Below are 27,202 nucleotides of genomic sequence, written 5' to 3' on the forward strand. Positions count from 1 at the left end.
GATGTCAAATCAAATTCAGTACATCAAACCAAGCTAGCACAGTCTATGGCATGCAACATTGCTTCTCTCTGTGGTCTCTCACATTACTAAAATATGCTCTCAGGAGGGTAGAAGCCTTTGAAAATGTTAGCATTTGTTGCAACCTTTATGCTAACTCGATTACTAATCCAGAGATCAAAAACCTCCTAACTCCACATAAATCCACTGAGCCACTGCATCTTAAAAAAAGAATATAATAGTGAGTATGGAAGATTTATTAATATTATGCCCTTTCAAAATGTGAACAATTATTGGGCCCAGATTTACAAACATTTTGTGCCACGTTTGATTCACTTTTTTAACAATAAACAAAAGCAAAAGCCAAGTTGGTGTTTACAACCCAACGCAAATGGGGATTTACATTGGTTTGTAACAAAAAGTAACGTAACACTGCACAATACTAAGCATCAAAGGAGCATTTTATGGTTGGTGCATGGGTGTATCCATGCATCCACCCAAGGAATTTGACAAAAATCCATATCTACAATTTTTATGTAGATATGGATTTTTGTTAAATTCCTGCACTACCATGACTCTGGCATAACATATTTCTCCTTGGTTTTCCCTCTTTACATGTATACTGCATTCTCCAGCACAAGCACAAAGAGGAAATTGCTTTAAGGTATAGCTTTTATGCAGCAAGGTACTACTTCCTGCACAAAAACTATGCGGACTACAATACAGACACCCTTACACTTTTGAGCAAGGGTGACTGCATTGACGCATGGTTGCTGGAGTGTGCCAGCACAGGGAGAGAGCAGACCTGTGCCACTTCTTTGAAGACAAAACACAGTTCTGCTTTCCACAGTTCACGCAACGCAGAGTGGCAACTTCCCTTGCTGCGCTATGTTGAATGATTTTTTGTAAATCTGGGCCTAAATTGGTAAATTGTATACAGTCGGTATGCAACCCATTCCTTTAATAACTCCATCAAAATGAATGACAGATCAATTTTTTCAACAATATCCGAAAGTTGACATATTACTCTTACAACAGTAATAAATAAACAAAATGTACCCATGCTTCTCCATCTCCAAAGCCAAACCTCCTTTATGCGGGACACCTTCATGGTACCGGCACAATCTACCTAAGTCAGTCCAATATACTGAATCCCCAATAACTCACATATACTCCTTCTTCTCATTCATACTCAGTCTGGCTAGTGCAAACCGTTGTTCACTGTCATGTTCAGATTTGTCCACTCACCTACAACACTGAACATTGCGTTATCATTTCCACCCCATTCCCTGCAGTATTTCCATCACACTTCCACCCAGGCATGCTGCTTCATATATATTCATCTTGAATCTATTTATTTGTCTAGACTTCTACCCGTTACAAGTTGTGGGTGAGGACATGATAATGAGCAGCAACCTTCTAAATGTAAACTTAGATTTTGTATTGCTCAAAGAGTGCACACCCCTATAACTCATACCATGAACTGTAATTCAGGGGACAAAACATTGAAAATTAAAATTAAAACGGAAATTCGAACAAGTCACACCTTGACTTACATGTGATTTTGCCCAGTAAACAAATACCTCTGCTACCATTCGGAACAACTCCTCTGCTTCAGGATTGGGTTCTTTCAGCCATCTTGCTCTGCATTAAACAATGTAGAGATGGAAGTCAAAAAGAAATCAGCTTTTGTTGTCTCCTGTCTGTTTTACTATGAATAGAAAGCACCAACCTACCTGTGACCAGCCAGCATGTACAAGCATTAGGGAATCAATTTTACTAACCACAAACGATTATTATCTATGTCACACAGTTGAACCCTTTTCCATGCCTAAATGAGACCTGTTAGATCTGGGGGGGGCTCTAGTTGGCAGAGGCAGGTACCAATGTCCAAATAGGGACCCTTGCTTCTAGTCAGGGTAAGGGGGATACCCTCTTTAGATAACCCCTGCTCACCCCCTTGGCACGAGCAGACAGGCTTATCAAAGGCAATGTGTAAAGTATGTGTAGCAACACTCACAGTAACCCAGTGAAAACACCACAAATGGACTCCACACCAGTTTAGAAAAATAAAGTGTTTTTATCTAAACTACACAAGACCAAAACAACAAAAATCCAACATACACTTTTCAAGAATATATTTTTAAAGACTTCTAGGGTTTGCGTCAAAATAATCCACAGTTGCGTCAGTTTTAGCCCAAAATACCTGTAGATGCGACAAAAGTTCCTAGCGGCAACTGCAGCGTCAAAAAACAAGTGATGTGTCACTCCTGAGACCCTGGGGAGGCGATGCGACAACCCTGCTGCATGCAGCGGGCGTGTTGCGATGAATCCGGTCTGTATGGGGAGCGATGCGATACCTTTTATGGATTCCCAGGTGCAGGTTCTCCGGTAGGAAGCGTCTCGCACAGGCACGATGCGATAATCTTCAGGTTGGCAACGATCTTCGGTGCAGCGGCGATGTGCGGTGCAGCGTTGATCCTCTTCTACAGCGGCCCCTTGATGCGACTCTGCAACGATGTTCGCAGCGACGAGATGCGGTCCGCAAGCAAGAGGTGCGACGATTCTCATAGCAACAACAGGCTCTGTTACGATATTCGCAGCGACAGGAATCTTCCCGTCCCGGGGCAATGTGCTCCACAAGCGAACGATGCGTCGGTTCTTGCAGCGGCAACAGGTACTGCTACGATCGTAGCGGCGACTGAAATCTTCGTGCACTGTCGACGATGCTCTCCGCAAGCGAGCGATGCGTGCTAATTGTAGATTTCCTTCTTGTTTTCTTGTCCAGCTCCCCAAACAGCAGGAAACAACCTCCAGAGGCCCCACAAGTGGATCAAGCACTCTAGGCAGGTCAGAACTCACACAGCAGAGTTCAGGGGGGAAGCTGGGGGTGAAGTCCTTTTGCTCCTGGGACTTCTTAACAGGAGGCCCGCTCTCCTCAGACCCTTGGAGATCTCTTCAAGCCAGGTGACACAGCAACAGCAAAGTCCTTCCCCTCTCCTTGGCAGAATAGCAACTGCAGGTCAGCCCACAACATACAGCAGGACAGTTCTTCCTCTTCAGTCTTCCAGCTTTTCTCCTTTGGCAGAGGTTCCTTCTTGATTCCAGGATGATCTAAAGTTCTGGGGTCTGGGTATCCCTTTTTATACCAATATTTTCTTTGTTCTCTGAAGGCAGAGAGGCCTTTGCCTAGTCCAAACCAGTTCTGGTCAGTCCTGGAGCACTCTGTTTACATGGCTCCTTCTTTCCTTTGAGAGAGAGGGGCAGGGTCGTCTGCCTCCCTGCAGGGGGTGGAGCCAGCATTGTGGAAGGCAGGCACAGCCCTATTCAGGCCCAAGTGCTATCCCCTTCCACCACTCAAGATGAGGATGGAGCTATTCAGCCCAGTGCTGACTCATCCAGGCTCCTGGAGTAACCCCAGCCCCTGTCACTCACAAACCAGACAGTCAATTCACAAACAGGCAAAGGCACACAGAAAGGTTAGACAAGAACACAGCTACTTTCTAAAAGTGCTGTTTTCAAACACAGGATTTAAAATCCATCCTTCCTAAAAGATGGGTTATTAAATTCCGAGTTCAGGAATACCAGACTTCAATTTTCGATCTTGCTCTTATGGGAAGATATGCTTAGTTAAGAGAACTCCCAAGAGGGTGGGTAGTTGTCCCCACATTTCAGCTGGAGAGGACACGTGTTAGACCTGGCACCATTTGCGTGGGTCTCCCATCCATTTTTCGCTGCTGCCTCCTATGTTTTTTCTGTCTTTTGGACCCAGTTTTGCTGGTCTAGTTACTTTGGACACTTTGCCACTGCTGTTCAGTGCCAAAGTGCAAGTGCTTCCTAGTAAATTGTGGTATGGATTGGTGTTTCCATGAGTGGCTATTTGAGTAACTAGTCAGTCCCTAGTACCATGCACCATGTGTGCCCAGGGCCTGTAAATCAGATGCTACTAGTCGGCTTGCAGCGCTGATTAAGCCACCCTCAGAAGCAGCTCGTAAATGTAACTCGGGTCTGCCGATGCAGAGCCTGTGTGCAGTCTTGGGCCATGTCGACTTGCCTAGTGCACACACTTGCCAGTCCCTAAACCTTACCTTTTCTACATGTTAATCACCCTTAAGGTAGGCCCAAGGTACCTCTGTGGGCAGGGTGCAATGTATGTAAAAGGTAGGGCATGCCCTGGTGTGTACGGCATGTCCTGATAGTGAATTACTGGCAATTACTGCCAATTTCGTTTTTCACTATTGCAAGACTAACTGTTCCCATAGGACAGAATGGGGAGTTTGTTTATAATATGTTATAAACATAACTGGCCCTAGGAACAAGGTAGCAATATAAAGTTTAGTATGCCTGAACTCAGAATATTAAAATGCATCTTTTAGTGAGGATGATTTTTACATTCTGTGTTTGAAAATACCACTTTTAGAAGGTAGGTATTTTCTTCCCTAACCAACCAGTGTGTCTCTGCTAGGTTTGTGTATTGCATGTCTGGCTTTTGGATGTCAAGGGCTGGAGAGGGGCAGTGGCTCTAGAAGTCTGATGAGCTGGGCTAAATGGACCTGGGCTGCATTTCGAGTAGGGGAGGAGATTTCCTTTTCACCTGAATGGGCCTGGTCTACCTTCAACAATACTGTCTCTGACTCCTGCCAGAAAGCAGCATCAATGAGGACAGAACTGGTTATGGCTGGGTACAGACACTCTCTGCCTTTAGAGAACAAAGGATTTGTGTGTATAAAAAGTGGGGCCCAGACTTTTAGATCCCTTCTGGGAAATCAAGAGGAACTTTTGCCAAGGAGAAAAGCCGGAGAAGCTGAGGAGGAATACTGTCCCTGTGCTGTTTGCTGTCTGGGGTTGGCCTGCAGTGGCTGCTTGTTGCCAAGGAAAGGAGAAAAGGACTTTGCTGTTTGCTTTGTCACCTGCTTGAGGAAAAAGATCTCCAAGGGCTTGAAACTGAGCTTGCCTCCTGTTCTGAAGTCTCAGGGACACAAAGACTTTACCCCTTCTGTCTCTCTGCATCTGGAACTGCTGTTTCAGCTGCTACAGAAGGAAATTGCAACAATGACGCCAGCGAGCGATGCCGTAACCTGCACTGAAGCAATGGGCATCGCTCGTGAAGAGCACGACGCACCACCCCAACTTCCAAAGTAGACCTGATGCCTGCTGCTTCGCAGCCTCGACTGCGAAGCCATCCTTGACGCCGGTGCTTCATCAACTCGGAGCCGATTCTTGATGTGGGTAACTCATTATCCATTGACATCGTACCGTCATAAGGAACAGACGCCTCGCTGTCCTCGTGATGTCACCTCCCTGACACAGTAAGGAACTGATGACTCACCTCCCCTGCACCGCAGTAAGGAACAGAGGGTTCACCTCCCATGGGGTCGTAAGGAAACGACGCCGCACGGTGCCAACGAAGCATCACCTCTCCAACGCCATGCGCGTCTTTATTTTCATCTTTTCCAAGGTACTGTTCTTTGTGGGCCTGACCCGGCGCACCTCGCGGTCGGTGCCGTACTTTCGGATTTTCATCTGTCAAGAAGTCGTTATAACTCCAGGTGGAGTTATTTGTTGCTACAAGCTGTATTTGAGTGAATAACCTATTTTTAAGGATATCTTGATAACTGTATTGTGGATTTTTTTGTTAGTCTTGTTTTGGTTTAGATAAAGATTACTTATTTTTCTAAATTGGTGTGGTGCGCTTATGTAGTGTTTTCACTGTATTGCCGTATGTGTTCACAAATACTTTACACACTGCCTCTGAGATAAGCCTGTCTGCTCGTGCCAAGCTACCAAGGGGGTAAGTAGGGGTTATTTTAGGAGTGTATCCCCCTTACGCTGACTAGAAGCAAGGGTCCCTATTTGGTCAAAGAGCCAACCATTGCCAACTAGACACCCTCATTTCTAACAGCAGGTTTAAAAACAAAGAAATTGTTTAAAAGGGTGGTGGGAAAGCTTTCAGAGTAGGAGTGCTCAACAAACACCCTACCTTCCGGGTCTGTATCGTATCATCCCTCCATAAGGACTGGCAGCTAAAAAAAGTAGCCCGGTAACCGAGTAGTGCATGTGCCCCCACAATAGCCACTATGCAAATGACACGAGCGGGGTACTTAAACATGTGCAGCATGCGCTTAAAAAATTAGGCATTCAAAAGATAAGAAAACAAAGTGGCCCCTATTATTAGAGAAGTGACAGCCCATATTTGAAACTGTCCCTATAGGAGGGCCATTAGAAATGAAATTCTCCAGACCCTGTGCTATTTAGGGCATGTGCTTGTGCTCCAAAGTCTATTTCTACATTTTGAAGCACACCAGTTTGTTAATGAGGAGGTACCTAACAGCCAAAAGTACAAGATGGCGCCAGATGGTGTATCATCTATGTTATCATTTTCTTTGAGGACGTGTTTTGTTTTACCTTAAAGCAGAGCTCATGACATTTGTTGACCCACAAAGATTTTTGCCCGGCCCCACTAAAAACTTGTTGTGACATGTTTGATACCCAGAAGTATATCACCTGGTGAGACGGCTATTTCCGAGACATCGAATACAAACATTCTGCTGACAAATGGGAACTTAATGCCTGGAAATACATTTCCACATCAATTCCTGTGGGTTTTTTCTCGCAACCAGAATTGTTCATTGCACACATTTTGCCAAATTTTACAATTTGAACTGTATCTGTGCAGTGTATTTTAAATGCACGGTATAGCAAAAACCTTAAAAAAGCATGGGTATTTTTGTGGAGAAGGAGGGCAGAGAGCTTAATTTTTATTAGCGAACATTTGTGTTACTTATTCGTTCAGGTCGAAAAGAAAGCATGATTGTTACATCATTATATCTTAAAGCAGTAGAACCATCAAAAAATATTCTTAAGCAGTCAGTGGTACAAAGAAATGTCATAAAAATACAAGCAATAGCACACCCTAATCATTCTAGAATTATACATCATCAATGTTCAGAAGTCCAGTGTTTGAATGCCTAAACCCCCTTTTACATAATGAGGCACACTCTTATCCAGGCCATTCAAAGAGTTAAAAGTAACAGACTTACTTTTGAACAATACTTACATCACAATATACCAGAGCGAGATGCGATACAATTCTAGTTTCATTTTCTCAAGGAAAGTTGCTTGGATCAACCAAATGCATCCAATCAATGGAAACAGGCAAGGGAGGGCATCAAGGGCATGGGGTAAGTAAAAACACAAGCCGCCATTTAACTATGGATCTACAACCGATGTAAACTGCATTATTTCTCCAGAATATACATTTCTGCAGATTCACATGCCTTAGAAGAATATCTCCTACATAAGAAGATCTGGGAACAGGCAAGCATTTTCAGATCTCTTGGGAAAATGTAGGCACTTGACTACAAAGACTATAAAAGGGTCTGTAGACTTGCTTCCTCAAAGTAGGTTAATCCATATTCCGGCACATACCTTGTGAATTGCTGATGTCTTAGCTCAAATTTTGTTCTAAACTGCACTTCTCTGCACTTCTGAGTGTCATCTGGCCAGGATTACATAGACCATATTTCCTCTCACTCTTGTCCCCATATTGTGTCCATAACAGCAGCACGTGCTGTGCACTCAATGCCTGCCCCGTTGTGTGAAGCCAAAGGGATGGTCAACTGCAGCCATCTAAGAAGAGGCAAACTCAAGGACACTTAATGTCTCACATCCCATAGCCCTATAAAATGTTGGAATCAGTTTCCCATAAAGGATTTCATAATCACAGGGACCGGGTTCCTTCCACTGTCATTCCTCTGAACCATACCTTTTTAAAATGGAAGGTTGGCACACTGAATCTGTTTATGTTCCTGCCTTTGATGTATGCTTCCATCTTGATTGCGATTCACTGGACACACACCTTATTGTTCATGTCTTTTGCAGTAATTTGTTCTTGCATTGGAACTCTAAGGGCCTGATTACGAGTTTGGCTGTGTGGATCTGGGTTCGCCAGGCTGCCGCACCGTCAAACCTGTGGTCAGGCTGCCTGCCAGCTTGCGAGTTATTCTCGTGTTTGGCGAGCCTTTTTGACATACCCACAGCAGTGCCCTGAAAATGGGCACTGCAATGGGAACACCAAAAACAGTTCCTGCACGGCATGGCCTGACAAGTGCCTGCCATGCAGGAAATGGGTGCATACATACAGGGGGGCACATGTTGTGCCCGCTGCATGCATTCCAGGGTGCAGAGGAGCAAGGGTGTTTCCTCTCTGCCACGGTTTTCAAGGAGGAAGAACCGTCATGAAAACCGTGGCAGAGCGGAAACTCGTAATGTGCTTGTCAGGACGCAAAGCATATTGCGGCCTCCTGAACTCCTGACTTGGCGGTTCCCTAGCAGCTGAAGCGGGCAATGGCAGTCCGACCGCCCTTATTGTAACAGGCCAGTCAGGAGACTGCCACGCCATGCCTCTATGAGCCTGGTGGTCCATGGACAGCCAGACTCATAACCAGACCTTAGGTGGTAGCGATCTCAACAGACTTTTAGATTAAAAGAAAATCTTGCTATAAACTGGCAATGTCTTGTCAATTTATGTGAAACTGATCAATGTATTTCCCATGTTCTCTCTTACATCAACTATTTTGGAGAGTGTTCAAGGTGTAATGTCAGTTGGGAGTAATTAAATACTCTTAATGTAACTATGCATACATGCAAGTTACATGTGAATCAGTATATATTTAAGTGGAAGGCAGACGGTATAAAATATTTTGGGAATCAATATACAAATTGAGTTATTTAGGTTTGGGTTATGTTATTGTCATGTCAAGATACAGCACACACCATTCTTACCCGAGCATTATTAGCCTGTGCAACATGCTACCCGGAAAATCAACAGATGAAGAGGTGCGGAGAGTATGGGAGTTCCCTGAACTGAAGTTCATGTCTTAGAAAGACAAACAATGCTAAACAACAAAATTAAGGTGAGACGAACTACCTGTCCCTGGGCCACATGACTATCTTAAGACTTAAAAAAAGTGGTACCATTTTGAACAAAAGAGTACAAAGAGCATCCTTGCTAGACAATTATGACTCATTGTTGCTGAAGCAGGGATTTGCCATGTAGAAGTGGGAGTCCTCATAACCAGGTACTATGAAAGAGATACCTTCATTCAGTGAAGTATTTCTGGAGGCAATTTGTCTAAGGGTATAGATTTGCACGTATTAATCTTTTTCGTTTTTCTCGACTAAAACTAAAAACATGTATTTTGTACTTTCTTAGTTTACACAAGGAGTCTAGCATTAGGAGTCGAACTCATATGTTGCACTTTGCTAGTTTTCGCAAGGAATTTTTTATTAGGATCCAAATTCATATTTTGCATTTTGCTAGTTCTATAAGGTATCATTAATTAGGATCACAGACTCGCTTGCACTTGTTATTTCTACAAACAGAAATCCATCAGGATTGTAAACTAAATATTAATGTACATTGCTTCAACAGCAGAAGTTAGTGGAGTCACAACTGCCAAACTAGTTCTTGAACGGTATGGTATGGTACGGTAAGGTACAGTAGGGTATGATATGGTTTCTTTTACATTAATGTGATATTGATTAGAAATAGAATAAGACTGTTGAAGTGTTTATGTGAACCAAATGATGTTAACAAATCCTTTCAATGTTAAACCTAATAAACTTTACACTGAATGCAATCAGATCTACAGAAGGCTATTATCCAATATTAATGTAGCTTTCTAAGCAAACAATATATAATAGCCCAGTGTGTTGTTTGCAGTTAGCATATTAGTTTTAAATATATTACTGCTCTGGAGAAGTATTGTGTTTCATACCAGAGTTCAGAGAGGGAAATATCGAGAGTGCCAACAGGTATATCAGACCTAATATCAAATGTTAGTTGCCTATATCAGCACCACAGTCATAATACAACTATTCTCTTTTCTTTAGCCACCAAGGCTCCTAAAATATATATCAAACCCAAGCAGTGTGACACCTTGAAGTGTCTCTGTTTCACTATTTCGCCCCTGTCTCCTTTCCTGTGTCTACGTCCTATCTCAAATGTGTTAATGTCACGTTGGCTGTGGATTCTGAGAAATGTGGAAGGTTGCATCAATCCTGTTGGATATATATTGCAAAATTATTGCATTTTGACAGGTACCTCTGAGCGCAGACAAAATCGGCCTTTGAAAGATCAGGGAAGGTGACCTGGGCAATGTTCAGAAGAGTTTAGTTAGCATCAAGATGGCTGCAATTGTCGGGTTTTGTACTATCTGCGATAGAATAACTATTAGATGTCTAGTTTAAAGAGATAGTTAGTACTTGGTTTGGGTTTGAAATAATAATACTGAATTGTCTTTATATGGATTTCAGATTAGTGCTCAAGGTGGCTTTAATTTACCATGCATAGAAAAATACAATCAAGTGTTTATTCTAGATCGGATGTCAATTAAACTTCTTCACACAGAGCAACAATTATGGGGATACATTGAAAGCAGGACTACAGTCTGTTTCAGATTAGTTGTAGCACTGTGTTCAAAAGGACTTGAAGGGGACACACATTTAATTGGGGCACTATTTGCCAGCATATATAAAATACAACAATTGTCTTAAGTGAGAGGTAGCTATGAATAAATGTAATTTTGCTCCTTTGTGGGAACAATCCTCTTCTAAAATATATGGAAACATGTTTATATGGAAAGAATAGAAATTCGATGGAAGTAGGAATGTTAATTAGGGGACAGTGAATGGTATTGTGGTATTTTTGCTACTGTGATTATTATATGGGGTTCATATCAATTTATTGATAGATCATATGAAGGCTTTGGAAAATTCTGGAAAGGAATCAGAAGAACAAGATGGTGTACCAGATCAAATTAAATCTTGTGGCAAATCAGATCTTAAGGCTTTCGAAATATGCATGCATTTCAGTTGTGGTCTAGATTTCCTAAGGTTGAGGGAAACGATAAACACATCTTGCCTGCGTCAACTTGGAATTGATATTTCTTTCATGATTTTGAAAAGCCCATAGTTCAAATATGCAATGGTCCTGATCATAAACTGAGAATTCAACAACAGAATATATGCATTAGAAAACAGTAACATTTCACAAACTATGTTTGTCTGAGTCAGGTATTTGTTAAAGATGTTGGGTTGTACAGGCTAACCTACTTTAAGGCATTTTGTTCTGTCCAATTGCAAAAACATTTTAGGATGATATATTAGACAAGCTAAATTTAGCCCGTAGGCTTCATTTTGAGGCAAAGGCTGAATTGCATTCTGAAATTTAAATGTGGATGTTGATGGCATTAATTATTGGCAAACCACATGTTCTATATCACTAGAAGTCAAAGCTCAAAGAAATAATTTTTTGTTGGATTCAGGAAATTGTTGTCATACATGTAAAATTTGTATTACATAACTACAGGAATGTGGGATGAGTTTGAGAAGTTATACTTGTTACCTGGCAAGTGCTAGTCACCGCTGTTATAAGGGCTAGTCACTTTGATCTGTGTCTGTTTTCCCTATTCCCTTTGTCCTTTCACCGTCTATATCAATGACTAGCAGCCCGTTCCGACGTTGTCCGGGTATGAATTGCTGCCGGACAGTAGTATATTGTTTTGTAGGATTTCGTTTTGATAGCATTTCTTATCTGTGACAGGCCTGTGAAATGCTCTGATTCACAGTGCACTGCTGATGCACTTAAGAGTGCGTGTTCAGTAGTGTGTGAACTCGAGTTTCCCTACTTTATTTTTCCTTGCAATCTTATATAGCGCGAACTCGACAACATGGCATGAGCACAATTTACATTACAGAAGAACACATTCATTTGTGGTAGGCACGGGGAGGCAAAGCGATTTGCTTGGAATCACAGGATGTTGAGCTGATGCCGAGATTCGAACGTAGCTCCCCAGCTCTAAAGTTCGCAATTCTAGAACTTGTGGCGAGAGGTGTGTCTAAAAGTGTATGTCGGTGCTGGGCATCAATGAGAGAGACCTGTGCATTTTTCAAATGGGTGGTGAAAAAATATGAGTATGTTGCTGGAGATGTGGGCCGCCATGCCACCAATGCACTTACCGGGGGAGGGTAAACACCCATTATTCCGTAACTTTCTTTCTGCATACCATCACTCCGCATACTTTCATTACGAAAGTACCATGACTCTGCAATGCCATTATAATGCATGGCATTACATTTTATATGCTTTTACCACGCATACATTTACAACGAAATTCGATGTAAATGCATGAATGGTAAAAGCATGTTTTTTTTTAATGCTTGGATAAGGTAAGTATGGGTATAGGGGTATATGTTTTGGGGTACTGAGGTATATGTTTTGGGGTGTTTGGGTATTTGAGGGTTCAGATATAGTTTTGGGCTATGGGGTACAGGGGTAGTTTTAGGGTTTAGGGATAGGTATGGGTTTTGGGGTAAAGGGGTATTTTTAGGGTTCAGGGGTAGGATTGGGTTTTGGGGTACAGGGGTACAGGGGTATTTTAAGGGTTCAGGGCTAGGTTTGGGTTTTGGGGTACAGGGGTATTTTTAGGGTTCAAGGCTAGGTATGGGTTTTGGGGTACAGGGGTATTTTAGGGTTCAGGGGTAGGTTTGGGTTTTGGGGTACATGGTTATTTTTAGGGTTCAGGGCTAAGTCTGGGTTTTGGGGTACAGGGTATTTTTAGGGTTCAGGGGTAGGTTTGGGTTTTGGGGTACAGGGGTATTTTAAGGGTTCAGGGCTATGTTTGGGTTTTGGGGTGTAGGGGTATTTTAGGGTTCAGGGGTGGTTTTGGGGTACAGTGGTATTTTTAGGGTTCAAGGCTAGGTTTGGGTTTTGGGGTACAGGGGTATTTTTAGGGTTCAGGGGTAGGTTTGGGTTTTGAGGTACAGGGGTATTTATAGGGTTCATAGCTAGGTTTGGGTTTTGGGGTACAGGATATTTTTAGGGTTTAGGGATAGGTTTGGGTTTTGGGGTACAGGGTATATTTATAGGGTTAAGATGGGTTAGTGTTTAAGGGTCTTGGGGTATTTTAAGGAGTAAGGGTGGGTCATGATTATGGGGTGCAGGGGTATTTAAAGGGAGCAGGGTGGGATTGGCACACAATATGAGACATGGCATGAAGGGCGGAACGTACCACACGCCCCCAGCGTTTGTCACGCCCCCAGCACATGCCCACAGCACAACGTAGACACGCCCACAAGGGACTACTTTGCTGGCACGGTTCTTTTACCTTTTAAATGTATATGGTGGGCATCTGCAAAGCCTATGTCCTTCTGCTGCAACTGCCCTTTCCAACGCTGTATTGGGTGTTGTGACTGGTGCTGTGGTTCCTGAGATTACCCGCCTCAAAGGTTTGGGCTCTCTCTTTATTATATTAGTATAGATTGTGTAAAAGTAGAATTCTTTTGTGTATGATTAGATAAGGTCAACATGAATCTTTGAAAAGTTGTAAGTGTGCTTATTAGTAAAATAAAAAGGAAATACTGCTGCCAAATAATCAATGTGTGCCATTGCTATAGCTGTTAAAAGATCTCATACTATAGACACTCTTGATGAGAACATAATGTGTTAATTGACAAGGATGGCGTTCAAAATACTTTTTGTGTCACTATAAACACTTTCACCGAAGCCCTCTACCTGTCACAAAACATAATACTCACACTTTCACATGTTCTGTGGAGGAGCTCATATTTATATTTCTAAGCAATACTCTGGGTTTCACCATCCTCTTTCACAGTCCACAAATGCAATTTCCTAACCAAATATTCTTACTTTTCAACTCAAAGACAACTTCCTCCTAACCTACACAGAACCAGCACACAATTCATACTCACTACCTGCCTACATTTACCAAATAACTTCTAAGACGGACCTTCCTCAAAATCTGCTTAGAGAATCAACTCGACAAATAGATCTGATACCTAATACTGAAGACCTAAACCTCTAAGTCAATGGTTTTATTTTTTGGTGGACACCTATATTACCTGACTGCCGCTTTTCTCTTCTATTCATTGTTCCACTCATACACTGAATGAAATTATCTGACAGACATACATCTAGCTGAGTCAATAAAGCCTGTGTAGCCTGCTTTCAATCTTGATTTATGAAAACATTCTCATCATCTCTATCCATGGGGACAAGGCTGTATGCCTGAACATTTTCCTCTTTGTCAATTATTGTCTGAAACCTGTCATCTGTTTTAGCCCTACGCACCCACTATGCTTTTGTGGACTATCTAATTCACAGGTTTCTTGGGCTTTCCTCACTTATAGTATTAAAATGTGGAAACTGCTTCTATGGTAAGATACTGTGTTAATCAAAACCTCTTCAAGAGAATGTCAAGCCTCTGGTGCCACCCTCCTATAGCTATCTAAATGTTGGGTATCCTTGCATTTAGGCATGTAAATCTATAGAAAAAAACACAGGCTGTCAAAGTAGAATCTACTGATTTATAGCAATAAATTAGCAAAATTGATGTGCGAAATATTAAAAAATAAACAGCCTTTCCTTCTCAGAGGGAATGGGAAGTTAAGAAGCCAATGAGGTATAGTTTCTTAAAGGAAACTTAAAAGAAACTAGATAAAGAAGAACATTTATCCCTATTGATTTTGATTGTGTAACACATTCTACAGTTACATGAAATAAACAAACTAACACGTTTTTACGAAAGTATTTTGTGATTCTCATTTGATTTAGAAGGGTTCTTTCAAGTAAGTGGTATTTTCATGAATTGCAAGATCAGAGAATAAGGATTAATAAATAACAGATTTCTAAAATAAGCTAAGCGAGAATCAAGGAATAACTTTTCTGTTTTTAAAATTCTTAGGTAGTACTGCTGCTTTAAAGATCCTATTTTCAAAAGTTTTTGCACTGTGGTACAAAATAAGGAAAACCTTTTGAAAAAAGGACCTCTGCAAGTAGCACTTCACCTTACCTGTTATAGTCTACAAATCGAATCAACAAAGGGTAGAAGGCATAGAGGTCCCGTGCCAAGGTGGTCAATTCATCTAGGATGAGTAGCTCAGCCTCAGACATGTCACCTCTTCCCTCTGCTCTAAGATGTTCTTCATCTGCTATGACCATTGCAGCTTTTTTCTTTAATTTCTCCATCAGAGGCAGGAAATGAGTCTTTAAAAGCTGGGGTTTCACTTTGCTGATGATGGGCTGTGAAAACACTGATTGAAAACATTACCATTCATTAGTATAAATATATGAAAACATAATAATGCAATGACATTAATTATGATGAGGCATTCCCCTTTCATTGGTCTGCACATAAAGATCCACAAACATCTTCGTGGGGTAGTGGGCTTTCTCAGGGTAAGAAGAATAACCTTTCCCAACAGTTGAACTAAGCAAGAATACTAAAACCAATGAGAACGAATCCTTTAAAATATGACATCTACATAAATGATATACATTACAAACATTGTGTTTTCAGCAGTATTGAATTTAATATTGCCATATCAGTGAAGCTGAAAAGGATGTCATAAAAGAAACAACTTTCCCAGTTTGTGACCAAAAACTGACCAAAGATATATGTATGAACATAGCAGAAACATTTTTCTAGTTATATTGGACATATTTTAGTGTCTATGTCAGATGACATTGATGGCTTGGAGTCACTGAAAAATAGAAACAAACTATGGTGCACAAATAGCACACTAAAATTTATTTATATCAAGATGATATCCTTGACCATAATATGGCAAGAATCAGTTTTCAAATCTGTTCTGACTCAAGTACCTCTTTCCTTTAACCTAATACCTCTTTATGAATCAAGCTCATCCCCCAGCTGTGTTGCCAAGGTCTCCTTTGACTCCACAGAATCCCATCCTTCAATCCACCAATTATAATCCTTTAGACACCTTACTGTTCCAAATACCACTGAAAAATCTCATTTATTATTTAAATCTCCACAATTATTTAGACCCACTTTTGAATATAACATCCACTATACTAGACAGGTGTAAGAACAGAAACTCTTCAGTAGGTTGAGAGGACTCTACAAAATATGGGTGCTATAGAAACATGTCAATTCTATGATGTCTCTGAACATCTATAGAAAGACATTAGCAGTTAATTTTCTTGATGATACATTAAAATAAATGTATTGTCATTTGATGGTGAAGCATGTGTTAAAGAGAATCAAACATACACAGGACATGCATGGCCTGAAAAATAAGTACATGCTGCAGTTGTTAAATTATTTATCAAGTTTAACTTCTGTAATACAAAGAGGGCACATATGTTGGATTAGACCATGGGTGGATGGAAAGCATCTTTTCTACAAAATAAATACTGCGGGAAATAGACATTTTTATACCTAATGATGAAATCAATGAAATTTAGACCTGTGTTAAATATTTAATTTGTGAGATATTGCATACGTAATACTGATTTTGTGGTATATGTCCTGGAATGCCCGTGTAGCAGGCAATATGTGAGCAGCACTACCCACCCTGCTTGGAAAAGAAGAAGAAACGCATATTGGCAACAGAGAACTTCTTTTTAGTAGAACATGTATCCAAGCACCAGAGGGATTGGGAATAGGACTGTGACACTTAGAAAGTTAGAATCCAAACACATCATCGATCTTGAGAACATCGTGCCACTTGGTTGGAATATGGATGAGGAACTCGAGGTATATTTTGAAAGTAATTAACGTTTCTATAGACATGCTAGAAAGAGAACACCTCCTATTTTAGTTCTGTTTCTCATCTCCATGCAAATAATGTATTCTTAGTTATATGGGCCCTTGCTCTTCGGTCTTCCTTTCCAGTAGCCAATGGACCAGTTATGGCTCCTCTAGAGAGGGCAATAGGGCGGCGATCCCCAAACCATCACTCCTCACTGTGCATCTTAATGATTATACATTATATATTTTACGTGAAAACAAACTTGCACATTTGTTTACACGTAAAAGCTGAAAAATCACCTGCACCAGAAAATGCTTCCCTGGGCTCTATTGTACATGTTTTATGCGTGAGCTGGTATAGCCCAGCTTTCCACAGACGCAATACATATCTGAGATGCTGCACTAGCATCAGGCAGTGCAGCATGTCAGATAATGGTGACTTGGGGCCTCTCAATCATGCGCCCTTATGTCTCATCAGAAGCTTTGATAAAGGAAAATGAACAGCCTCTTCTCCTGTCTGAACCTCTGAGTGGGCTATGGGTGTGAACCACACTCTGGCTCCTTGTTTCTTGGATCTGAGAAGTTGGAAATCATAAAGTGAGTGTCAGGGACTAACCCAGTAAAGGTGAAGGTGGTGAACGTCCCCTCTCTCTAAGCTTTTCAAGGCCCCGGGGAGCCCATCCTTTGGAGCCAGCTCCTTTGTGGTGTCCTGCAGAGCCTGTACCCAGGCCACCATTTCCTTGCATGCATAAACATGGGCAGGTAAAATGTGTCTGCTCCCACTAGGTTTTATATTAAAATTCATCAGTTAAAGTTATAGCAAGTAACCATTGTCCTTTTTAACCACTCGGCTGAGAATGGACATAAAGTGTCCCCAAGTAAGTCTCAGTATTGTGAAACAGAAGTTCTATATCTTGAACATCATTTGAAAAGGGAAAGAGGATGGTGCCACAAGAAAAATTCTTGACAATCCTGAAAATGAAACCGCCAACTACTCAGAGAGATGTCAGGATGTTTTTGAGGACGCTGGGCTACTGTTGTCAGTGAATTCCTAACTTTTCACTAGTGGCCATGCCTTTACTGCAGCTAACACAAAAGGATGTGTCTGATCCGGTACCTTGCTATAACAGCTGCTTGGTTGCCTTCCTATAGCTGTGAGAAAGTATCTGCTGTGCCCTGGCACTGGGAATGCCTGATTATAACAAAGCATATCTGCTCTTCTGCAGTGAAAGGGAGGGCTGACCACTCCCAGTGCTCATACAGCTTCACAGAAATGCCCAAGCACCAATGGCATATTTTTCTGCTACCCTTAATCCCATAGCTGCAGTGCTGCCTAGATGCCTTAAAGCTGTGGCAGTGGTAGTTGTCAGCATAGGAAGGTGTGAGAGTATTGTGATGGGTCATCCACTTGCTGTATTCAGGCCCCAGTCTGTTGAGATATTGTTGACTTGTACCCGTACTCAACAGTTGACAAACAGCTGCCTGACCAGGTATGATTGGTTCATACTGGCTGTGGAGAATGTCACTTTGAAAAGGTATCTACCTGAACCCTGACACTGTTACCCTTTCCTGATACTGAGATTGAAAATGGGGAATAGAGTATGACTGTGTCAATGTCACTGAACTGTGCACCAAGCCAAGACCATATATTCAAAATGAGCCACTGACTGAGTCTGATTTTGTACTGTTTGTTGATGGATACTGCCTAAGACAGTCACATGCGTAATTGAAGCCTCCTGGCTTCAAGGAGTGTTTTCTGCACAAGTGGCTGAATTGATCGCTCTTACTGGGACATGCTGTGCTTCTACACAACTGAAAGTGACAATTATAACTGATAGTCAGTGTGGCTTTGGTGTTGTTCACGACTTTGGACAGTTATGGGCACAAAGGGAATTCATGACTTTCTCAGTTTCCCTTATATGGAATGGCGAAGTTGTAAGGAGAATGCTTGAAGCATTGCAGTTACCTGCTCAAATTGCAGTCATGAAATGTTTTGCCCATTGCAGAGGAGAAGACTATGTGACAGTCAGCAACAGATATGCTGATAAGGTTGCACAATACTGTGCCCATGGAGCTTGTACATTTAACAGTGAATACTGTAACAAAGAGTAAGAAGAGACCAAGTACAACCTATTGTTAACCACAGCTGACACATATGAGGAGGTTAAGAGGTTATAGTAAGCAGTGTCAGGGGCAGAGGCAGAACAGCAGAGTTGGGTCAGAGCAAGATATATCAAAAGAGATGATGAAATTTGGGTACCAGGAGATAAAAGACTTGTGTTGCCAGATATTCTGTTGCCCCCAAAGGGGAAACATTACTATAGCCTGGATCATACAGTCAGGGATGCTATGGTCAGACAGTTTTGACAGACATGGTATAACCCCATTCAGATTGATGGCTGAAGGACTGTGTCACAGATGTGTTGTGTCTCAGCACATGAATATAAGGAAAAGAACTGCAGTGACACTGAGCCACATAGGAGTGATCATGACAGTCTCACAGTAGTTAAATTGATGTTGAGGAAACTTATATATTTCAGTTCAGCTTTCCGACTTTGCTTGAGTCAGACTGAGGGACTGCTTTCAATAATGAGGTCCAGCAAATGTTGAGTACAGCATTACAAGTGGAGCAGAGACTACACTGCAGTTATCAGCCAGAGGCTTCGGGGACCATGGAACAAGTGAATGGTACTCTGAAATGGAGACTACCTAAAGTGTATGCTTTGATGTCTTTGAAGTGGCCTGATGTTTTGGCCCTTGTGTTGATGAGTCTTTGTAGGGTACCTGCTCAGGGGAAATGATTGTCCCCTCATGAATTATTCATGGGCAGAGCAATGAGATTGCCAGTTGTTCGTGCAAATGCGCTTGTGAACATTACATATAACATGAATATTAATTACTGCAAAGGACTGGCTGATGTGGCGAGTTCTGTGTCTCACCACTTTGGAGCTGCCACTGCACTGACTCATCAGGAGCAGTGCCATGACCTAAGTTTCAGTGACTGGGTCCTGGTGAAGAAGCATATTTGGAAAACATGCTTTGAACCTCATTAATGTGACCCTTATCACGTAATTTTGGTAACAACTGCTGATGTCAAGTGCAAAGGTTTCCCAATCTGGATTCACAGCTGATCATACTTGCAGAGTAGGGTGGACCCCTTGATGATGTGCCAGCACTTCTCCTACAAGTGGCAGCTGAAATAGAGAGAAATCAGTAGCAGGTGAGATGTAGGGGACAAACAAGAGTTTGAAACAGCACGTGTTCTGCCTGAGAGGGGTCTTGATGAGTTGGCAATTGAAGTAGAGGCTGGAGAGTCTCATCCTGTCGTGTCGCCTGAACCAGATTCAGACCCTGATGAAGGGCCTAGTGCAGTGGTAATGTGAGTGGGAGCTGAAGAACATTGGCCAAGAAGACAAGAGAAAGAGACAGCTAGTTTGCCAAGCAACGTGTGCCTCCTACCATTCTAGAGGATACTGAGGATTCTGACTTGAGTGACAGTGAAGGTGAAAGGCTTGCACTCAGGAGATCGAAAAGAGCTAGAGTACTTTGTTGAAGGACACACCTTGCTGCAAAAGAAAGCTTAAACGTCGGAGTGATGGTTCTGCACCTCACGTCAGTTCCCGAAATTCAAAGTTCCTGTGTACTGAAACTCCGGCACCAGCCATTACGTGATGCCTCTGTGTTCCAGAACATGAAAGATGCAGCTGCAAGTGGGTGTGCAGCAGGCAAAGAAGTCCAAGATACTCTTGTATTTTGAAAATACTTTATTTTCCAATTATTTTTTTTCAAGTTTAATGGAAACATTAAACTCAGCCAACGCGTATTGTTCTCAACCGAGAACTTTATCAGGGCTCAAGTCAAGTAACGCAACAGTTGCGAAAAGACAAGTCGATGTGGTCCAGTGTGAGTGCCTTAGTATGATAAACTAAAAACACCAGGGAATTCCAAGGGCAGAGTAGTGCCCAACAAAGGAGATCTGAATAAAGAATCCAAGCGCGGCAGTTCATGAGCTTTTGACTTTACTTTGCTGGGTTGGACTGCAGTTGCTGCTTTGTAGAGAAAATGTACTGGACTTTGCTGTGTATTCTGCTTGTGAAGTTTCTCCAAGGACTTCTGTATACTTGCCTACTCTTAAGAAGTCTCAGGGCCAACAAAGAGTTCATCTGCAGCACACCTGAACTCCACTGCAGGGACTTCTGACCTGTCAAAAGGTGCTCATTCCAGTTCTGGGTGCATGGAGGTTTTTCCTGATGCAAAAAAATACAAAAGACGTCAAAATCAAGGCTTACCCCTTTCAACAGCTGCTTTTCTGTTGCAGCACAGCCGTGTGGGAAAGTTGTCGTGCAGCAAAAGAAATGGACGCAGCGCCTGCCCGCAGCCGAAGAAACCACTGCAGCCCCAGTTCAGTACACTGTGTATCCACAGTCTGAGATCACTGCATGTACTCTGACTGAGGCCCTTCTGTGTGGCTGAAAGAATCAACGCATCGTTGGACCTCAGCTGAAGAAATCAACGCAGCACCTGTTTTCCACTGCCACATCGACCTCCAACATATCTAGATTTCCTCGCATCGCACCTGGGCACCAAGTTTTCTACTGCATCACCTACAGACCAGAATCGCCTTGGATTTCAACGCATCACTTCCCCTTACAGTCCGGATTTGACGCAATAGTTCTTCTGTGTGCAGCAGAACTGACTCATTGCATCTCCAGGGACTCAGGAACCGATGCACTGTTGTGTTTTCCAATGCTTCACTCCTCTGAAGCTGTTTTTCTGTGTGGATTTTTGATGCATCTAAAGAACTTTGTGTAAAATCACTGCATCCATAGAGTTTTATGAACAGATTGCTTGAAACCTTTAAAAGTCATATTTAGAGGTCTGTATGTTGGATTGTTGTTGTTCTGGTCTTGTTTGGTTTAGATGCAGATAGTCTATTTTTCTAAACTGCTGTAATATTCATTTTTAGTGTTTTCAGTGTGTTACTGTGTATGTTATGAACAAATACTTAACACATTGCCTCTAAAATAGGCCTGACTGCTCGTGCCAAGCTACCAGGGGGGGGTGAGCATGGGGTACCTTGGGTGTGTAACTTCCTTACCCTGATTAGGAGGGGTCCCTACTTGGACAGAGTATATACGACTGCTAACTAGAGACCCCCATTTCTAACAATATGTCAACATATTGTAACTTATCCTATGGCACTCTTTCTGAGCTGTCATATAAATTGACCACTGCATATTCTTTCTAATAACTTTCACAGATTGAAAGTTCGACATGACTCAGGAAAACACTATATTTATTAATGTGCTAGAATCTGAAGCTAAAGTTATTTTTTATAGGGAGAATGTATTAAGAAAAACAGCAAACAGGCTGGAAAGTTGTATGATGCTTCAGTAGTCGAATACAAGCAGAAGAAAAATCGAGGCAAACAAATGATCCAGAAAAACTGTGTGTAGGAAGCCTTGAATCAGTGTGTTGCACTTTAGTTAGGTTGATTGGTAACAACTGTACTTCTTTCCTGAATTTTTATTTAATAGAATTTAATAGAATTAAATAAATGTATTTTATACATAGGCGACTGGAATTATTCCTATACTCTCAAAATGTGGCCTGCCATGAATTCCACCTTGGGGTCTTGTTTGTAACAGTATTAACAGTAGGAATCCCAGAAGACCCTCAAGGAATTTCCCTTCTTGTAAGGCTTGAAACAAACAGCAATCCATCAACAGAATGCAGCTGCGTGGCTCATTTTGAATTTCTTTGCTCTTTGTGACAATCACCATTTCAGAAAACATATGGGTTGTTTGTGAAGCTCGCTGGCCCTTTGGTGTTAAACATGGGCAGAGGGGTAGGTATCAGCACTGGCGTAATGCTGAGGGCAGGTCCTGAATGATGATATGCTACAAACTGCACAAATAGACTCGCATGACTATTTAGTTATTTATTGTATTTTATAAGGTGCCACGGGCTGAGAGGTTTCTTCGATGTCTTTTGTGTGATCACAATACCTAGTATGTTTTTGTCAATACATATTCTTTGAGTAACAGGTACATTTTTAGACACAGGTGTGCAGGTAACAATGTATCTGTGAGAAACATACGTTAGTTATAGATCCCTTACCTTAGAATTACCTCAGGCATCAGACTGGATTCGGAGAATTTTTTCCTAGCAGTACCCCTGCACGTCGGTAGGTGGTGTTGGTCGACTCTGCGTCAGTCGTTGGTGTTGTGGTCGCCGGGATGAAGTCACGGTGTCTACTTATACCCCACCCTTGCGTGCTGACGTCAATTCTGACACGACTTTCCACACCTGAAGTGCAGAGCCATGCAAGACACTGACCACTGGTGCACAAAACTAAGGCCCTGGAAGAGAGCCAGTATCCCTAAAAGTCAGATCGCCGAACGGGGAAGATGGGTGGGGCGGTAAGGAATCTATAATTAATGTATGTCTCTTACAGATACACTGTTACAGAAGGTAAGTAACTTGTTCATTTGAAAGAGACCATTAGTTACAGATTCCTTACCTTAGAAAAGATACCCCAGCACTATCAACCCTGGAGGTGGGCCTGCAAATCAAGTTCACACCAGGAAGTCCTGGAGCACAGAACGGCTAAAAAAGCTGCCTCTCTGGACTTGGCTGTCCAGACAGTAATGTTTGGTAAACAGGTGCAGAGATGCCCACGTGGCTGCCTGGCCGATGTCCCAAAGCAGTATTGGCTGCTTTCGCCCTGGTAGAGTGGGAGAGCAGTCCTACTGGAGGTTTCTTTTTAGATGAAGCATAACAGATCTTGATGCATAAGGCATACCATTGAGAGATGGTACGCGTGTGCACTGCCCGACCCTTTCTGGTGCCGACATAACCCACAAAGAGTTGAGCGTCCACCAGGAAATCTTTAGTGCAGTCAAGGTAGAAGGACTGCATATGTTTTGAGTGCCGACCGTAGAGTCTCTCCTTAATTTGAAATGGTACAGAAGCGGGAAGAAGGTGAGAAATGTGATGGTCTGACCTATGTGGAAAGAGTTTACCACTTTGGGCAGAAAAGAGGGCCTAGTGCGAATAACCACTTTGTCCGGATGAACTGCCAGAAAGGAAGGTTTTGAAGATAAGGCATGAAGCTCACTCACCCTGCTAGCAGAGGTAAACACAAAAAACTGAGGCTCTTGCAGCACACCATTAAAACAGATATTTGTCCATAAACAGTAATGGTCAAGTATGTGAGACCCTTGGGTATGTATCCCTAAACTGAGAACGAGAAAGATACAATATTAATCATCAACAGAGATCCAGAAAGGTCATCATTTGTGCTGTTTAGCAGTCTTTATTCATGTTGTGACAAAATTTTAAATTGCCAGCACATGATTAGCCGACACGTGTTTCGTCTTTGCTTAAACTTTTCAAGGCATAAAAGTAGGAATCAACAAGCCAGAATTATTAGAGGCAGCGTCTGTTCTTGCGTTATAATATGTAGACAAGATCCCCAATCCGGGTATTATATAAACAGCTCAGCTCACTACAATGAGTCACTGCAGTGCCTCTATGGATATCTGACACAATATGTTCCTGTAAATACACACTCTACTCCACATCCGAGTATCCAAATGGCACGATAATTAAAACTCGTTACAGGACCCTCATTCAAGCCCCTGCCACAATGCAAGCTGCCACCCCATAAACATCCAAATCCTTGCTCCATCAGGATTCAAGCAAGCCGGGCCGAAGACGGCTGAAATGCCAGAAACCGGTCCCCGGAAGCTTGTTTCCTTCCCAGTGTAAGAATTGGCTTTTGTAGTCTGGTCTGCCCTGTTACCATGATGCACTGGGCCAGGGACAGACTAATTTGTATACAGCCAGGTTCTGAAACTGGGATGGTGCAATGAGCTAAAAAACGGTGTTGGATCTAGCCCTGATCTTTTGACTGGGTGAGAGTATTCTGCTTAATTCAGAGACTCTGTCCATCACCACCCCTTGTTGTAAATATTTTTGTCCACCCTAAGCGTGGAAGGGTATACTCAGATGTGAGTCCCTTGCTCATTGCACCATCAGGATTCAAGCAAGCCGGGCCGAAGACGGCTGAAATGCCAGAAACCGGTCCCCGGAAGCTTGTTTCCTTCCCAGTGTAAGAATTGGCTTTTGTAGTCTGGTCTGCCCTGTTCCCATGATGCACTGGGCCAGGGACAGACTAATTTGTATACAGCCAGGTTCTGAAACTGGGATGGTGCAATGAGCTAAAAAACGGTGTTGGATCTAGCCCTGATCTTTTGACTGGGTGAGAGTATTCTGCTTAATTCAGAGACTCTGTCCATCACCACCCCTTGTTGTAAATATTTTTGTCCACCCTAAGCGTGGAAGGGTATACTCAGATGTGAGTCCCTTGCTCATTGCACCATCAGGATTCAAGCAAGCCGGGCCGAAGACGGCTGAAATGCCAGAAACCGGTCCCCGGAAGCTTGTTTCCTTCCCAGTGTAAGAATTGGCTTTTGTAGTCTGGTCTGCCCTGTTCCCATGATGCACTGGGCCAGGGACAGACTAATTTGCATACAGCCAGGTTCTGAAACTGGGATGGTGCAATGAGCTAAAAAACAGTGTTGGATCTAGCCCTGATCTTTTGACTGGGTGAGAGTATTCTGCTTAATTCAGAGACTCTGTCCATCACCACCCCTTGTTGTAAATATTTTTGTCCACCCTAAGCGTGGAAGGGTATACTCAGATGTGAGTCCCTTGCTCATTGCACCATCAGGATTCAAGCAAGCCGGGCCGAAGACGGCTGAAATGCCAGAAACCGGTCCCCGGAAGCTTGTTTCCTTCCCAGTGTAAGAATTGGCTTTTGTAGTCTGGTCTGCCCTGTTCCCATGATGCACTGGGCCAGGGACAGACTAATTTGCATACAGCCAGGTTCTGAAACTGGGATGGTGCAATGAGCTAAAAAACGGTGTTGGATCTAGCCCTGATCTTTTGACTGGGTGAGAGTATCCTGCTTAATTCAGAGACTCTGTCCATCACCACCCCTTGTTGTAAATATTTTTGTCCACCCTAAGCGTGGAAGGGTATACTCAGATGTGAGTCCCTTGCTCATTGCACCATCAGGATTCAAGCAAGCCGGGCCGAAGACGGCTGAAATGCCTGAAACCGGTCCCCGGAAGCTTGTTTCCTTCCCAGTGTAAGAATTGGCTTTTGTAGTCTGGTCTGCCCTGTTCCCATGATGCACTGGGCCAGGGACAGACTAATTTGCATACAGCCAGGTTCTGAAACTGGGATGGTGCAATGAGCTAAAAAACGGTGTTGGATCTAGCCCTGATCTTTTGACTGGGTGAGAGTATTCTGCTTAATTCAGAGACTCTGTCCATCACCACCCCTTGTTGTAAATTTGTAAATATTTTTGTCCACCCTAAGCGTGGAAGGGTATACTCAGATGTGAGTCCCTTGCTCATTGCACCATCAGGATTCAAGCAAGCCGGGCCGAAGACGGCTGAAATGCCAGAAACCGGTCCCCGGAAGCTTGTTTCCTTCCCAGTGTAAGAATTGGCTTTTGTAGTCTGGTCTGCCCTGTTCCCATGATGCACTGGGCCAGGGACAGACTAATTTGCATACAGCCAGGTTCTGAAACTGGGATGGTGCAATGAGCTAAAAAACGGTGTTGGATCTAGCCCTGATCTTTTGACTGGGTGAGAGTATTCTGCTTAATTCAGAGACTCTGTCCATCACCACCCCTTGTTGTAAATATTTTTGTCCACCCTAAGCGTGGAAGAGTATACTCAGATGTGAGTCCCTTGCTCATTGCACCATCAGGATTCAAGCAAGCCGGGCCGAAGACGGCTGAAATGCCAGAAACCGGTCCCCGGAAGCTTGTTTCCTTCCCAGTGTAAGAATTGGCTTTTGTAGTCTGGTCTGCCCTGTTCCCATGATGCACTGGGCCAGGGACAGACTAATTTGCATACAGCCAGGTTCTGAAACAAGGATGGTGCAATGAGCTAAAAAACGGTGTTGGATCTAGCCCTGATCTTTTGACTGGGTGAGAGTATTCTGCTTAATTCAGAGACTCTGTCCATCACCACCCCTTGTTGTAAATATTTTTGTCCACCCTAAGCGTGGAAGGGTATACTCAGATGTGAGTCCCTTGCTCATTGCACCATCAGGATTCAAGCAAGCCGGGCCGAAGACGGCTGAAGTGCCAGAAACCGGTCCCCGGAAGCTTGTTTCCTTCCCAGTGTAAGAATTGGCTTTTGTAGTCTGGTCTGCCCTGTTCCCATGATGCACTGGGCCAGGGACAGACTAATTTGCATACAGCCAGGTTCTGAAACTGGGATGGTGCAATGAGCTAAAAAACGGTGTTGGATCTAGCCCTGATCTTTTGACTGGGTGAGAGTATTCTGCTTAATTCAGAGACTCTGTCCATCACCACCCCTTGTTGTAAATATTTTTGTCCACCCTAAGCGTGGAAGGGTATACTCAGATGTGAGTCCCTTGCTCATTGCACCATCAGGATTCAAGCAAGCCGGGCCGAAGACGGCTGAAATGCCAGAAACCGGTCCCCGGAAGCTTGTTTCCTTACCAGTGTAAGAGTTGGCTTTTGTAGTCTGGTCTGCCCTGTTCCCATGATGCACTGGGCCAGGGACAGACTAATTTGCATA

The 27,202-nt window shown here is 42.8% G+C and overlaps 1 protein-coding gene across 1 annotated transcript in view; it reads right to left on the minus strand.

The window, feature by feature from the left end:
- RYR2 (ryanodine receptor 2) overlaps window positions 1-27,202 on the minus strand; it is a 3,071,198-nt gene that overhangs the window by 970,600 nt on the left and 2,073,396 nt on the right. The window contains exons 65-66 of the mRNA XM_078648003.1: window positions 14,871-15,111; window positions 1,554-1,641 (exon numbers count right to left, since the gene is read on the minus strand). Of these exons, the coding sequence (XP_078504129.1) occupies window positions 1,554-1,641; window positions 14,871-15,111 (329 nt within the window). The remainder of the gene's footprint in view (window positions 1-1,553; window positions 1,642-14,870; window positions 15,112-27,202) is intronic.

Source organism: Lissotriton helveticus, chromosome 6, assembly GCF_964261635.1.
Source record: "Lissotriton helveticus chromosome 6, aLisHel1.1, whole genome shotgun sequence".
In the NCBI taxonomy this organism is placed as follows: Eukaryota; Metazoa; Chordata; class Amphibia; order Caudata; family Salamandridae; genus Lissotriton; species Lissotriton helveticus.